The following is a 15938-nucleotide window of genomic DNA, read 5'->3' on the forward strand; positions in this document are numbered from 1 at the left end:
GACTATAACACACATGATCAGAAGAATCATTTTACCACAGGACAATTCGGGGGCATCGCCAGAAGCCCCATAAATTCCACAACAGGAACACTCAATGCCCTTCCAAGAGAACAGAACCTGCAGTTTCCAAAAGGACAGGAGACTCCACGCCCATTTTTGCCTCTGTGGGACTCCCTCCATATAGGGCATTTCGAGGGGAAATCCCTGAAGGCAGGAAAGAGCATGTGTGCTTCATCCTGCGTGTTTCACTAGTCCCCAGGAGTGAACACCAGGGTACAGCCTGTCTTAAGAAGGACAACGTGACCAGGTCCTCACAACACCCAGGTCCAGCAAGTGCCTTCTGGCTCTGGAGCCTCCACAGCCTGTAGGATTAAGAAGGCCTAGTTTTGTTCTCCAAAGCCCCAGTCAAGAGAAACTCAACAGTAACCCTGCTGCTGCTGGGAGGAGGGGTTAGACAAAGAGACTTCCCAGCAGCCACTCGGTTCCAGAGAGCCTTTTGCATAACCAGCATAAACTAGTGCATCTGCACAGAATCCTATTTCTGTGAGCCTAATAATATTTTTAAACATGCTGGAGGTGGAAACGCCATGAAAGAGGTCTGTGTGGAATCATTCTATAAAGAGAATTTGCTGCTTAAAAATAATATATTTATATCATTCCTAAATTGTTTCCCTCAAAAACATGCCTGCTTTTGGAGCGGGAGGTGTAGCTCATTGGTAGACTGCTTGCTTAGTGTGCTCGAAGACTTAAGTTCAATCCCCAGCTCTGGAAAAATGCCCAGTTTCTTATATATGCTGCACAGATTGGCAGCGCTGAGTGAGAACTAAGTGGTTTACCTGAAACATGGGGTAGGTCAAGAATGTCTCCAGCATCCTCCCCTCACAGGCAGGGTTGGCTTCATACTGTTTTAAGAGCTTGTCAAAGTCTCTGTTTTGCTTACAGTTGGCAAGTACTTGGAGGCTGTACTGGTGATTACGCACGAATTCTTGATAAATGTTCAGCATGGGCAGCAAAATGTCAAATAGATCAGCTGGAAGACAGAAGAAAACATGGCAGTTGCTGGAAGACAGAAGAAAACATGGCAGTTGCTGGAAGACAGAAGAAAACATGGCGGTTGCTGGAAGACAGAAGAAAACAGGGCAGATGCTGGAAGACAGAAGAAACATGGCAGTTGCTGGAAGACAGAAGAAAACAGGGCAGTTGCTGGAAGACAGAAGAAAACAGGGCAGTTGCTGGAAGACAGAAGAAAACAGGGCAGTTGCCCTCGGTGCTTGGTGACTTACTGTGAGAAGTACCTTCCAGCACCATATAGCTCAGGGCCCTACTTGTCCTGCCTGGAGGACAGACTGGGGAGGATTTTCCCTGCAGCATAACGTGACTCCAGCCTCCCCACTATCTATGACAGCCCAGGGTAAAGCATCAGCAGGCAGCTACAGAGACATGGTCTAGTGCATCAAGCAGATTCCCAGTGTCTAAGGAAACTCAAGTCAGCAGTGAAGTTTAGGCGGTCCAGGCTGAATATCACATACTGTAACTCTAACATTCAATAAGACTCTCTATCCTTAAAGAGCGACTTACCTAAAATCAAAGTAGGCCAATTTGCCAGTCTTGCCTTTAGTCCTTGATGGAATATTTCATGAAGAAACATGATCGTTTCACTATAAAAAAAATAGAAAAATAATACCATTTAATAACATTAGGCACTGCTTCTGTGAGAAGCCCAACATTTGCTTAAGGCCTTACAACATTTATGTGGTATACTGGCCTCACAGGGCTCCAAATTATGTACTGCGTGGGCTACTATCTGCCTCAGACAGGAATTTCTCCTTTAGCCTCAGAAACCAAAGGAAACCAAGATGAACCTCAAAGTTCAGGAGATGAGGAAGCTCCCAATCTGCTTCAGGATCCTATTCGTGGTCCCACGCTCTTAAGCGTGACATTTTTAGGAGAGCTTTACTTTCCCAGCCCTTCCAACAAACCCTAAGCAGAGGATTTCCTCTATTAAGAGAGGGACTGCTCCTTCCTACACTGAAACCCAGCTAATGAATGCACTTACCTTCATATTTCGTACCTGAGTTAGAAAAAAACGTTAAACAAGTGTTGTACATAATTGGGAGCATTACATTTTCTTAAGTGTAAGCTCTGCTGAGATTCAAGATACTTGGCCTGCCTTGGCTTCACTTCAAAGACAAGGGAATCTGAACAGCAGCCAGGACAACAGACACCACGTATGGCCACCCATTACAAAAGGACCTCTTCAGTTCTCCATCTAGCTAGGTGTGGCCACAGCGGCTGGTGTGTGCGCAGCACCCGCAGCCTCAGCCACCAGTCACGAGGCCTAGCGTTTACATTCTGAACGTAAACAGTGTTCTCCTGGCCCTTAGTCATCTAGATCAAGCAGCCTCATGGAAGCAACCCGTGGGCTGCTGAGACCAAGGGCCACCCGCCTGGATGCTCACCATCAGAGGTGCGGTCCACAGTCCTACCCACGTTGCCAGCCACACATGCTTGGACAGCTCTGGCCAAAATGCCAACCGCATGCCTGAAGGAGACTGCGGGCGAGAGCAACTCCAAAGCAACCCCCTCCCCACTGTTCTGACTTTTGAGTCTTGTCAGTAATCACTGTCTGAAAAACAAATAAATAATTGGGAAGCCTCCCTTCCTCCACTTCTTCCTCTGTCTCATTTTTCACCACAGCATTGATCAATGGATAATAGACTACATATTTTCATTTAATCACTGTTCATTTCTGTTCTCACATCAAAATATAAATGTCACAAAGGCAGTGATTTCTGCCTTGTCTACTTATTGATCTTCAGCAAAAAGGGCACTGCAAATGCTTACTGCAGAGCTAAAATCAAGGATTCTCTCTTCATGTTATTGTGTATGCTTGCCTCCAGCCCTCCCTCCGGCGCTCTCTCTCTCTCTCTCTCTCTCTCTCTCTCTCTCTCTCTCTCTCTCTGTCTCTTTCTCTCTCTCTCTCTGTCTCTCTCTCTCTCTCTCGACGGAGTTTCTCTGTGAAGCCCTGGCTGTCCTGGAACTTCTCTGTAGACCAGGCTGGCCTGCAACTCAGAGATCCACCGGCCTCTGCCTCCAGAGCACCGGGATTAAAGCTGTGCGCCACCACCACCTGGCTGTGTTCGTAACAGGAGAACCACAAAGGTGAATCTGTGAGAACTAAGCTTTTCAGACAGCGGTAGGGATGTTTTTCAGGAAATCCTAATGAGTTATTACGAAACTGTTCATTTATGCAAAGGCAAACCTGTTGAGAAAAATACTGCTGACGTCATCATGGCGAATGGGGGGCTTCTTGGAGCTGGCTGCCATCCGCAGGGGCCTGAGGAAACCGTTGACCAGGATGTAGAGCTGCTGCACGTACTCCGACTCGGCTTCCACCATGGCGAACACTATCTGGTTTCTCTTCCTCATGCTCTCGGCGTGGGGAGAACAGATGTAGTCCTGCACGATGCTCTTCCACTTCCTCCTGCACAGCCACCCTCTCATGAAGCTCTGAACCTGCAGAACGAGGAAGGGAAGGAGCCCGGGATGCGAGAAGAGATTTGCTGTCAAACCGGGAGCGAGCGCATCCCTCATGAATCTTACAAATGCCACTTTTAGGATGACGTGGTGATGCTTTCAATATAATGAGCAACGGCAAGCTTTCTTCAAATAGCAGGAAGAAAATGACTTTAAACATTTTATCTTTTTCTGAGGTTCACAAATTTCTACAATAACTTAAATGCATTAGGCTTATTTATATAGACATTAGAATATTCTACTAATAATAATATTTCAAAACTTAGCTAATATATTTAAATAATAAAGGTTTGATTTTAATAATAAAGAATCCTATACATTTTTGTTTCTGGTTAAAAAGTAATATAAAATTTATCATCTTAATAAATTTTTAAGTGTAAAAGCTTGATTTTTTTAAGTGTAAAATTGGCATCTTCCACATGCCAGGCAAGTGCTCCACTATTGAGCTATATCCCAGGCCCATCTTTTAGAAAATGATTTTATCATTTGTTTGTTTGTGAGTATGTGAGCTTATGTGCACACCTCCATGAGCCCAGAGAAGCCAGAAGAGAGCCTTGCATCCCCTGAACTGGAGTCACAGAGGCTTATAAGGCTCCATGGGTGCTGGGGACCAGTCGTGGTTCTCTGCAGGAGCTGGAGGACCTCCTAGCCACAGGACCATCTCTCCAGCCCCATCTTAACAACGCTCATCTACACGTTTCATTATTGTTGGGGTATTCAATATCTACAAGATCTCTGCTCTGCTGTATTGACACTCTGAACCTGTTAATGAACAACTCCATAGATATTTCCTCTCAGGTCCTGGAATCCACCAGTCTACTTTCTGCTTTGTGACTTTAACTCTAAATGGATTCTTCCACTATTTATCTTTCTACCACTGACTAATTTAGTTTCCTACAGTGTCTTCAAGGTTCAGCCATGTTGAAGACTGTGCCAGGATGTCTGGTTGTTTTAAGGGTGATGTGCTTGAATGTTACACGTTTGTCTTACTTGTCTCTGGTGGGGATTATGGTTGCTCCCACCTCTTAGCTGTTCTGAACAGTGCTGCTATGAGCATGGCTATGTCAATATCTCCTCAACATGAAGCTCATTTTGTCATTTTTTTTCTGAAATATACTCAGAAATAGAATCGCTGGGAAGTGCAGTATTTTATTTCATCGAAGTCTATTTTCCATTTAACAACCCACATCACAGTTATCCCAGTTTCTTCATATTCTTGCCAAAGTGTATCATTTTCTTCTTGGTTTTGTTTACAAACCTAGTGAGTGAGGCACTGGCTCTGTGGGTGTGGCTTGAACTTCTCATGTGCTAGCTGACCATTGTGAAACACTGCGAACAGTGGTCTATTCAACTACTTTGCCCATTTTAAACCAGCTCATTTTATTTTGTGTTGATGCTGTATCTTGTTTCACTTTGCTTATTTAAGCCTAAAAAATAAGTGTTGAAATCAGCTCATCCAATCACTCCTATAGATGAGCAATCTGAGGTCTCAGATAAGCTACGTGGTTGGGAAAGCTGCAAGCAGAGCCAGTGTCTTTTCATGGGTCCTTCTTTAAACTCTTTTCAGCTGTGTGGGCAAGACATATATTAGCCATTTGCTATGATAAACAACTTTTAAAAAATAATTTAACATAAAAACTTTTTATAGAAACATCATATAGCCCCTAAAATGGATCTGAATTTCCTGTCCATAATAGAAAAACTGGCAAATCTGAAAAAGTGCATTAGCTTGTGTGGTTTGGCCAAACATTTGCTGAATATCTCTTAAATGTCCAAGTAACTTTCACTCAAAGCCACTAACCAGCAGGGCTACCTTGAGCTCCAATTCTCTGTCCTCAGAATGGACCCCCAAATAAAAAGTCCTCTATAAATAAAAAAAATTACAGGATATGTAATTAAGATGTGGCAATTTAGAGATGACAGATTCTATAAGGAGGCATATTTCAGAGTCACACATTAATAAAAGCTTTAATTCCCTAACTGATCCCATTAGTATAATTTTTATCTATTCAACGTTCTTTTTTTAAATCTTTCAGTCACATGACATAAATTATCAGGCATTTAATTTTGCCACACTTAAGGTACTGCCACACGCCTTCTAATTTTGACACTACAGCATTGGTTTCCATACAGCTATTAAAGTTGGCATACTCAAACAATAAAAATTAAGCACATTTCAATAGAATTGAATGAAGGTCTATTTTGAGAATTCTAAAGAACATTTTTGTGAATTATAAGCAATTTTGAGTTGTGATCTCTTAAAAGCTACATTCTACCAAGATTAGAGGATATAAATGGATATGTTTGTAAACATCCTTTTCCACATACACCATTTATGCGTTTTGGGACATAAGAATAATAAAGTTAGTTTTGAAATATTAACAGGTTCAAAAAAGGTTTAAAGTTGTTTCTTCAGAGCACACACAACAAAGGTTCAAAACGGTGCGTTTTTTCTTTTATTATTCTCTTATTTAATAGAAGTAGTTTTGGAAAACACAACTCAACTAAAATCTGTGTTAAGTAAAACTCTTTATATTCACTTTGGCAGATGATCCCTGACGAACAATAGTTGCCTCGTTTGTTTACTAATAGATCAGCTCCTACAACGAGGCTGAAACTTGGATATTAATATCCTTGTTTACATTTAACTGCATACTATGGAAAGAAAACCAATAGCATTAGTCTCGGAATGCAATGTCACAAATCAGGTTCAAATAAAAGATTCTGGCGTCAAGAAAATAATAGTTTTATTTTACTATTTTATTTCTTAAATTGAAAATGTTCAACTCAACCCAAAGAATCTATTCCAAATTCTGAGCCACATTTGGTTAAAGTTTGTTACAGCAGCAGGAAATAATTATCTAATACAGAAATACAATTTCTCCCCCACCATGAATACGACAGAATCAGTACTGCCTTAACCCAATGGAGAACACCGCTGTCTCGGTGTGTGTTTGTAGCATTCTTCTCAGGGTCTAGAAAGGAAGTTCTAGAATTGGAAAAAAATATCTGGCTAAAATTTTCCAGACCAGTGTGGATCCCAATGAAGGGACAGTCTGGGTGCTATCAGAAACACCAAGGCTGTTCGCAGCTGAGGGACATAGTAACAACGCCATCACCACAGAGCAGACAGCTGGTCACCATGCTCCCAGAAGCCTCCCTCCTCCTACCTTCTTAATCTTCTTGATGTCTGGATCCTCATCCTCTTGATGGCTGTGGTAAGGGCGCATCCGTTCCTTGGTTTTATTAAGAGCAACAATCTGTAACACAAGACAGGTCCAGTTCAGGATTTGGAGAATGGCCTCTTACTCCCAAGACACAAAAGTTTTGCTTTCAAAGACTTCCAGAAACCTTCACTGGATGCGTCCTTTCCCCCTCTGGTGCTAAGATGCAGGGACCCTGAGTCTTATTCCAAGCCTGGTGTTTGGAGTGCTGACAGGAAGTGACGCACAAAGTGTGACCTGGGGTCTGCCTAGGAGAAATACTAGCCCAGAATTTAGTGCTGACAAACCAGGCCATGGTCTCCTCAGAACCTTCCTTGAAGGCAGCTGCCATGAAGCCCTGTGGTCTCCACAGACAGAGACACTCGACTCAAAGCTCTTGTGATAAGTGTGTGGCCTTTGAAGTGCATATCCCATGCTCCTTCTGTATCTCCTTGGGAAAATGGTGGGTACTATGGCAACCTCAGAGCCTTGGGGTTAGTAGAAGCCATCTGAAAAGGGTTATTTCAAAGAAGCAGAAAGGACTGTAAAAACCTGGGTCTTTTTGCTAACATCTACCTCGTGTGACACGTGAGAATCTAAAACCAAGTGGCTTCTTGCCTTGACAGCAGTACCTCAGTCTAGTTTTGCCTCAATCACGGTTCATACAAATTTAAACAGAACCATTGAGAAGCCAGTACTGGAAATGTCAGAAGAGCATAACTGCCCCCCGTGACCTGTCTTTGGATCTTGTCCCCCAAACCAAATACACTCTACCTCCACTTTCTAGGAGACAATGGGAAGATAATAGAATAGGAAATAATTTCTGCCAAGCAGCCACAAAAGGCATACCTGCCACTGACAGTGTCTTGCTGCAGTTTATATTCTGACTAAAGCAGAACACAGTGAGGACAGATAAACACACACAAGCAAGTACTGGGGATCGCCTCCTGGGGCTGAGTTCTCCTGGTGTTAATACCAACCTGCTCCACTCAGTAGACAGTATGCTGGGGCAAAGAAAGAACACAATAATTTTGTTTCAAATTACAGTGCCTGATATAGTCTTTTAAAATGCAGGTTTGCTAAGTTTTCTGTTGCTGTTCTCACTGCATCAACTCTCAGGGCTACACAGAGGAGGCTGACTAGTCTAATGATACACTGAACACTCTCGGCAACTCATCATCCCTAGAGTTGTTCTTGCGTCCCTGCCGGAGCCAGATGTGCTGCGCTCCATCCTGGGGACGTACCTGAGAACAGCAGGTGAACCCTACACAGTGAGCCACAGGGAGGTGTATGTGGATGGAGGAGGAATGAGGAGTAGATGCTCCTCTCTGTTCTAAGCAGATGAGCGTCTGTGTCTCTTCAAAAGAAGGCTATGGGCTCAAGGAGCCTGTCTGCAAGGATCCACAACTACCTCCTTGAGATGATAAATAAGTGAAGTATTTCTGAATTCTCTTCTGGTCCTTCCTTGGTTATCATTTTGGGCTTTAACTAGACTCACAGTTGCTACTTCAAGAGTCTGTCTGAAGACTGTTAAGTATATGCTGTGTTTCTGATTTAATGGATGACATTAGGGACACAAATAACAACAGAAGACAGTGCATTTATCGTGGTAGCTGCTCTATTATAGCAGCAGTTTACCTAACCTGAAGCAGACAATGGATTCACATCTAGACCAGCAGCCCCGTCATTCATCTGTTGATAGCAGAAGAACTCAGCATGAGATTAAATTTTTCTCCTGAATATGCGACAGATAATCACAAGGAAGTGACAGTAGACAGGAAACAGTGCGACAGAATCTTCAACTGGGAAATACCTCTGATTTAAGCCTTTCAATTTCGGTATCTTGATCTTCAAGCTGATGTCGGAGTTGGTTAGCGGCAATTTTTTCTGTCTCCACAATCTGAACCAGATGAATGTACTTCTGCATTAACACTTCCCTCTCGATCAAAATGTCCGCATAACTTAGGAGAAAATCACAGTCAGTGAACTGTTGCTTTACCACAATTTCACATAGCATAGTGCACACACATTTAAAAAGGGATCCACAAATGTTGTTAGGCTAGTTCTACCTTATAAACTATCCTAAATCATACAGTTGACATCTTAATTATATAGAGTTTCAGATTTAGCACCTTATATATTCTCCAACAAAGAAGCTATTTAATGTTGGCTGCCCCCCCCCCACAATTTTAACATGACTGTGAGAAAAGCTACAAAGGAGTTCTGAAAGATTTTATTATGAAAGGAGTATGTCTTCTTTGAAGAAGAGACTGAAGTGTTTTTGAATTGATGCCATAGGTCTTCCAGGATGATATTCACAGTATTCCACAGAGCACAACATTAACCAGTGAAAGTGATCCTCTACCAACCAAAATGAATGGTACAATCCTGAGAACAGGAACTGTTCAGGAGGAACTATATGGCTCTCCTAGAGACCACCAGCTTTATGGAACTCTTTGTGGAGTACATACCATCCACTACTCTGTTCTGAAAGTGAGCATAAGTCACACATGTGATAGGGAAAGTTAAACCTGTGTCAATTTCTTCAGCTAAACATGGTAAGGAGAAAATCTGCTCTTAGTTTTTATTGGTAATGCAACATTGGGGCACCTGAAATGTGATACAATGTCCAGGGGCCTGGAGTACAATGCAATGGTAAGCTACCTGGAATCTTGCACCAGATCCTCTTGCACCAGATCCTCTTGCACTGTTTGGGGTGGTAAGATGCACATTCCTCTCTTTATAAATTTTTTTTTTTACAAATGGCTTGATAACAGTAATGATTAACATGACACTACTTGTTGGGTGTATAGTATATATCATACATTGTCTCATTGCATCCTGCTTACAATGCAAGACGTGGGATTAGTGATCAATCAATAAAAGAAGAATTTGGTTCTCAGAGTGCATATTGGCACTAGTTCGGACAGCTTGTAAGTGGCAACATTAAGACCAAATCAAGTCTGTTTGACCTGATTCCATGTTATTAGCCACATGCCAGACTCCCTCCGGAGGCGTCTGCCAAATCTTTAGGCTCCTTGGCTTTTCTTTGGGACTTTGACCTGCTGCAGCCATGTTTGTTCTGAAACCTCCCTGAAGACCATGGTGAGCAAACCTAAGAAGAGGTTCCTGATGCCAGCCATGCCAGCTAGAAGCTCTCCTCACAGACTCTCATTTCTTTACTTTAAGTGACCGGATATGGACCTCAAAACTCAGGCCCCCTTTGTTGGGAAGCCCAGCTCAACCACCTCATCCCAAAGTCATTACAGCAAGTCTGCTGAGGCAGAAAAGCATAGGCAGGTGTCAGAAAAGCAAGCACGAACAAGTAGATGTCTGAGACAGAAAGTTGGCTGCTGCCCAGGTCCCACGGGCTTCCATGACACCCAACTACATTTTCACCCTGGAGAGAGATAGGTAGCTTGATTCTAGTAAATTCTCTTTCTAACCCAACCACTTTAAAATAGCATTGTATTCCTTAAGATTCTGATGTCTTAGGACCATGCCAAAGTCACAATTGTAGCCATGTCATCTGACACCCTCCACACTGACATCATGTGTGCTTGGGTTCGAGAGGATCGTGAGCTAGCAGCATTCTCAAGTCATCTGCTCTAAGAAACCACCCTCCGAGCTTAGAAAGCAGGGCTAAGCACCAGTAAGAGAGTTTAAAGAAGATAGAAGCGATCACACTCCTCATAAATAGACCTTCCTCTAAAGCAGTGGTTCTCAATCTGTGGGTAATGACCCCACTGGGGGTCAAACAGCCCTTTCAGAGGGATCGCATATCAGAGATCCTGCATATCAAATATTTTCATTAAGATTCACAACAGTAGAAAAATTACAACTATGAAGTAGCCATGAAATAATTTTATGGTTGGGGGTCACTACAACATTAGGAACTGTGTTACAGGGTCACGGCATTAGAAAGGTTGAAAACCAGTGCTCTCAAATGAAGAAGTAGTAACAGCATGAGCAACGGAATTGTAAAAATTCTGTCCTTTCCTGTCGATTTTACCAGAGATCTGTGAAAGTGTTTATAAATGTATTAGATCAGCATTAGGGAGCAGAATAGTGTTTTGTTTTATTTAAAAAAAAGAAGAAGAAAAGAAAAGGAAAGTCCAGGTCAAGATTCAGAGCTGAGCTGTGGAGTCATGGCTGACACTGGCTGCCCTTCTTTTCCAAGGTTCCATGGAAATGTTGGAAAATTGACTTGCTCATTTGTTTGTTCTTAACAAACAAAACTCTTACAATATTGAAAAACACACTGTTAACAGACCAAGTATTTTATGAACTTCAGTGAAAAAAAAAAAAGGTGAGGAGAACTTATTTGGTGGGAAAATAGTAGGAGAGGAAATGAAAGGTGTAGAACCCCACATGAGAATATGAGATGGCTCTAGCCAGAGCTGGCCCAAAGAAGCACCAAACATAGGATCAGCGAATGCAAGACCAGAAGCTAGCACAGAATCAAGAAGAGGACCTGCAGAATGTCAGGGAGGTACCCTTATCCACATCCCCAGATCACAGCCCAGGATCTGCTTCTCTGTAGAAAACCTGGCCACCTTCCTAAAGAAGGCTAGGCTAAGGGAGAGGACAGAGCTTAGGTCAGTCCTGACATTCACTATAGACACAAGGAGAAACCAGAAAAGGTGCTTGGCAGTTGAACGGTGCAGGAGCACTCTATCATGAAGCAGCTCACCACAAACTCAGCAGCTGGAAGCACGTTTATTATGAAGTGCAGCAAAGGGGTGGATGGAACTTCCAAGGTGAGTCCACGAAAGACTCTGGTTCCCATCTCCACTGCCATCTCTTGTGGTCTTTTGGTGGTTTTGCTGCCAGCTCCTGCTGGTTTGCTCAGAAGGGAGCCATCTGCCTGGCTGTGACCTGCTCTATCCAGAGGCTCATGCTGAATAGAAACAGAGGGAGGTCTCAGCTAGAGACTCAGCTCAGCACAGCACAGAGGGAAGCAAACTCAGCTGGCAGCTACATGACTTAGACAGCAGCAGACCTACCTAACCTATGCATTCAGATGAGTCCACAGACCTGCTCAGTAGCTTGTGAGAAACTTCTGAGGAGAGGCTCAGGTTAATCCTCCATAAGACAGCTGGCCTGCAGAAGCTGTGGTGGATAATGAGTTCCTTATTGTGTTAATCATTGTGGGGTAAACCATTAATCAGCAACAGACAGCAGAGACAGTCCCAAATGAACAAACAGAAAAGCTGCCTTAAGCAGCAAGGGTCATTCTGGTGGCTGAGACACCATCATCAGAGAGATAGGAAGGATATTAAGAGTCACAAAGCAAGCAGAGGCTGCCATGGAAATGAAATGATCAGACAGAAAAAAAGGACTTGGAAACAAAGCCTAATTGCTAAAATTCTACAGGTCAATGAACATACTAACCCATAAATCAGAAACAGCTGACAAGCAAGCAGAGTGGTTAGAGACCCAGAGTACTGTAACAGGCAGGCTGTCTGCAGGAAGTGAGACTCGGGGCGCATGCTCAGCGGTGTGTAATCATTCATGTGCTGTGGGAGCAAACGTCAGCTCTGATACGCTGGTGTGTCGCATTGCTATGCCTGCTGTGCAAATGTGTCTTCTTGCTTTTTCTTGCAATTAAAGAGTTACTGGTTCACAATAATGGGGTAGAATGTGCTGTTTCCACACACACAGCAGCATGAATCAAATCGGGGTCACGCATGCTTTCTCCTCCTCAGGAGTCTTTTGAGTTCCTCCCTTCCAGCGCTTCATTAAACACTGGGAGGGATCATTGGCCCTGCTGGGCTGTCCAGCCACACACCTTATTCCTTTGTCTAACTGTGCCGCCAAAACTTCCCACTGTTTTTTTGTTTGTTTGTTTATTTTTTTAATTTTCAGAATTCACTTAAGGCAAAATTCAAATACCTGATTGAATTTAGAGAACAGAAAATAAATGTGTAAAACTTCACAAAGTGATAATAAATAACAGTAAAAAGCAACAAAAGCTCAGCATCAGAAGAGAGAAAACACAGTGAAGAGACACAAAAGGTCTATGTCGAGCTCGCCTTCTTGTAGAGATCCATACAAACTGTGTTGCGTTGATAAATCAGGCAGAGCTTACTTCTGATATTTTAGGACAAAGCCAACTAATTTAAGAGCTACAAAATATATAACAGCAGATACAGAAGGAGCAAAAGATAAATTAGAACAAGAATAAAAGGTTTTGTATTTATAACAAATGGATAATATTGCATAAACTTAGACAAAAGTGCTTCATAGAGCATAACAAGCCAGTAAGTTTACGAACAGATATACTATTTCATCGAAAAACTGGAGAAGACCTTTAGAAAACATGAGCATGCAGTATGAGCAGGAGCAGAGCAGACTGGGCGGTGCGGCACAGTGCTCCAGAGCAAGTCATTCCAGGAGACAAGGTCATGAGCACATCGAAGCAGGTGTGGGACATGAGATCTTCTGTATTAGGGCTTTCATTTCCATAACATAAGTAAAAATATTAGATTTTCATCAAGATGTACAAAGAAACAAGACATCCATTCATTAAAACAAAAGAGACAATCTACACATTTGTAAAATGTAAGTGGTTAAACAAGTATAGCATATCAGGAATTATTGGAAGGTATTTGAAATCATGTTTTGAAAATAGTTATAACGATGAGCATGACTGCGGCTCAGTGATCGAGCGCCTGACTTACACACACATGATATTCTAGCTTCTATCCCCACTGCTGCCAAGCAATAGCTATAAGATAATGAGCACACTGAAGGCCTGCTGATACATGAGAACAAAAAAAGCAGCTGTGGTTGGTGAACACAGTGTCTTTTACATAGTTTTACACATCTTATCATGCAACTCATGACTCTGGCTCCTACTGGTCCGCGGTACTCCTACTGGGGCAACCTTTCAACTGTGTCTCACAAACCTCTGTGTAAATCCTACTAGCGGGTGAATGTCTCTTCCTAGCCAGACCAACTCTGCATGCTTGACTTCTCTTCGAGATTTTTCTGAGTGTTTCCTACTGTTTCTCATCTAGGCTATTTCCAACATATACTTTACTTGATTAAAGTTTACATTTCCTAGATATTATCCAAGCTTTTTTAATGTATTATTTCTATTTTTTTTTTCATTTCAATACCTACCTAAAGGAACAAGAAGAAAGCGGGGAGGAAAAGGAAGAGAAGGCGATTTTATACTGCCGAGGGAAATAAAGTGAAGCTGTATAAGTCAACATAATAAAAGCAAAACTGAAAACCCATCATCTGTGCAATACCAACATATAGCATGTTTGGAACATACATGGACATAAAACAGTGGTGTGTGACAATAATAATCCAAACCCAAACACCACTACTCCACACGGGAGAAAGGGGGCACTCAGAAGAAGCTGGATGAGCCCAGAGAAGAGCTATGGGACAGACTGTAGTCTTTTGCTGTTTCTATGGAGGGCAGAAGGTATGTCACTTTGTCAGAGGTTACTACATGCTGATCCTGCTTACTTAGTTCAAGTGTGTGGGGGACTGTAGCAAAACCCAAGATGGAGCACTTTAGTAAAAGTCCCTAAGGAAAAATTCCAACCCCACACTTCGGGGGAATCTCAGGTTTATAGGGAAGATGGTTTAGAATCAGCATGCCTTGTCCCAAGAGTCTTGATGTCTTCGGGCAGGGGAAGAATCCAGTCCCAGAAGGCAGCAGCACAGTGTCCGACGAAGAAACTTTTGAATCCTGGTGGCTGTAGCCTTGTCTACACAAGGTCAAGCCTCCTGCTCTAGTATGCATTTTGACTGTCTGTCCCTTAAAGGCTCATGTATGGAAGGCTAGGCCCCAGACTGCTGTCTCTATGAGGTGGTAAGAACCTGGCTTTTGAAGGGGATTGAGGGACCTTAGTCTTCTTACCATTCTTTTTTTCCCCTCGTCCTTGAGGTGAACCCCTTTGCTCTACTCATACCCCTGCTGCGGCTTGCTGCCTCCCCATGGGCCCCAGGGAGCAAGCTGGAACGAACATCATAGGCCAGAATACCTGAGAGAGCGAGCCAAACTACAGCTTCTTTCTTTGCAACAACTGTCTGGGAATGCGTTCCACGATCCAAAGCAGTCCAACCAGTGCCCAGCTTTCCCCATGGTCACTCAGCTTCAATGGGCTACCTTCTACACTTTCTGACTCTTCCATTCTCTCTCATCACTATCTCCACTCCACTGGCATCAGTAGTTCTTAGGTACCACTTTGGCATAAGGTCTGGCACTACTATCCCACCAATCTCTCTCTGACAGGTTCCTTGCTTCTCAGCTCTCCTCTTTGCAGTCATTGGCAACTTGAATGACAAGAAAATAAGAGAAACAACTCTAAAGATGAACCCTCCTTTTCTAACACTGTTCCTTTCCAGTGCACAGTTACAGTCCATAATTTAAATGTCGCACTTTGGGCTGAGTGAAGGTTTTGTCAATAATCCTTTCTAAAGCATAATTCAACATAAAAACAGACAAAATAGTGACACAAGAAAACACAGCAGAAAGACAGTGATGCTAAAGCTATTAAGGCTGGGGTGAAGAAGGTTTCAGGCACACCTCTAAAAGTGAATGTGCTGGGAAATGTAATGTCTGTTGGAAGGACTCCTTGCGAAACAAAATGACAGAAAGGAGTGTTGGTAAGGATTTGGAAAACTCAAAACCCTCATCTATTTCTGGAGAGAAATAGCCCAGTCCCTAGGAACGATACTTTGGTAGTTCCTCAAAATATTGATCACAGTTACCATTCAGCCTAGTATTCTTGTAAGTACACATCCAAGAGAATTAAAAATGTATCTTGGATACAGATAATAATAACAGCATTATTCATAATGGGAAAAAACACATACTCATCAACTGAGGACTACATGGACAAAATATAATGCATCCACAGTTCAGACACAAAAAGCAACTAAGTGCTAAAAGAACTGATAAATTAGCACAACATGGTTGGGCCTTGAAATGTTATGGGGGGGGGAAGAATCTAGAAGCCAGGCATGGACAGTTTACTTTTATCTAAAATGTCCAAATAGGAAAATCTATTAATAAAGCAGATTACTAGCTGTCTGGGGGTAAGCGGTTCAGGGCAGAGGGGAAAGGACTGCTGTTTATTTTTATATGTTGAAACTGGAATTAGTGTTGAGATTGTGAAACCTTGTGAATATTCTTAATTGTATAATTTCAGATGAAAGATTTTGTAGTATATC

At 42.6% G+C, this 15938-nt stretch overlaps 1 protein-coding gene across 6 annotated transcripts in view; it reads right to left on the minus strand.

The window, feature by feature from the left end:
- Positions 1 to 15938, minus strand: part of Rasgrf2 (Ras protein specific guanine nucleotide releasing factor 2) — a 206818-nt gene that overhangs the window by 121786 nt on the left and 69094 nt on the right. For all 6 annotated transcript variants that reach the window (XM_060377767.1, XM_060377766.1, XM_060377765.1 and 3 more), the window contains exons 3-7: positions 8554 to 8701; positions 6708 to 6797; positions 3263 to 3516; positions 1579 to 1658; positions 837 to 1030 (exon numbers count right to left, since the gene is read on the minus strand). In XM_060377767.1, the coding sequence (XP_060233750.1) occupies positions 837 to 1030; positions 1579 to 1658; positions 3263 to 3516; positions 6708 to 6797; positions 8554 to 8701 (766 nt within the window). The remainder of the gene's footprint in view (positions 1 to 836; positions 1031 to 1578; positions 1659 to 3262; positions 3517 to 6707; positions 6798 to 8553; positions 8702 to 15938) is intronic.

The sequence above is a fragment of the Meriones unguiculatus genome, chromosome 2 (assembly GCF_030254825.1).
Source record: "Meriones unguiculatus strain TT.TT164.6M chromosome 2, Bangor_MerUng_6.1, whole genome shotgun sequence".
NCBI lineage: Eukaryota > Metazoa > Chordata > Mammalia > Rodentia > Muridae > Meriones > Meriones unguiculatus.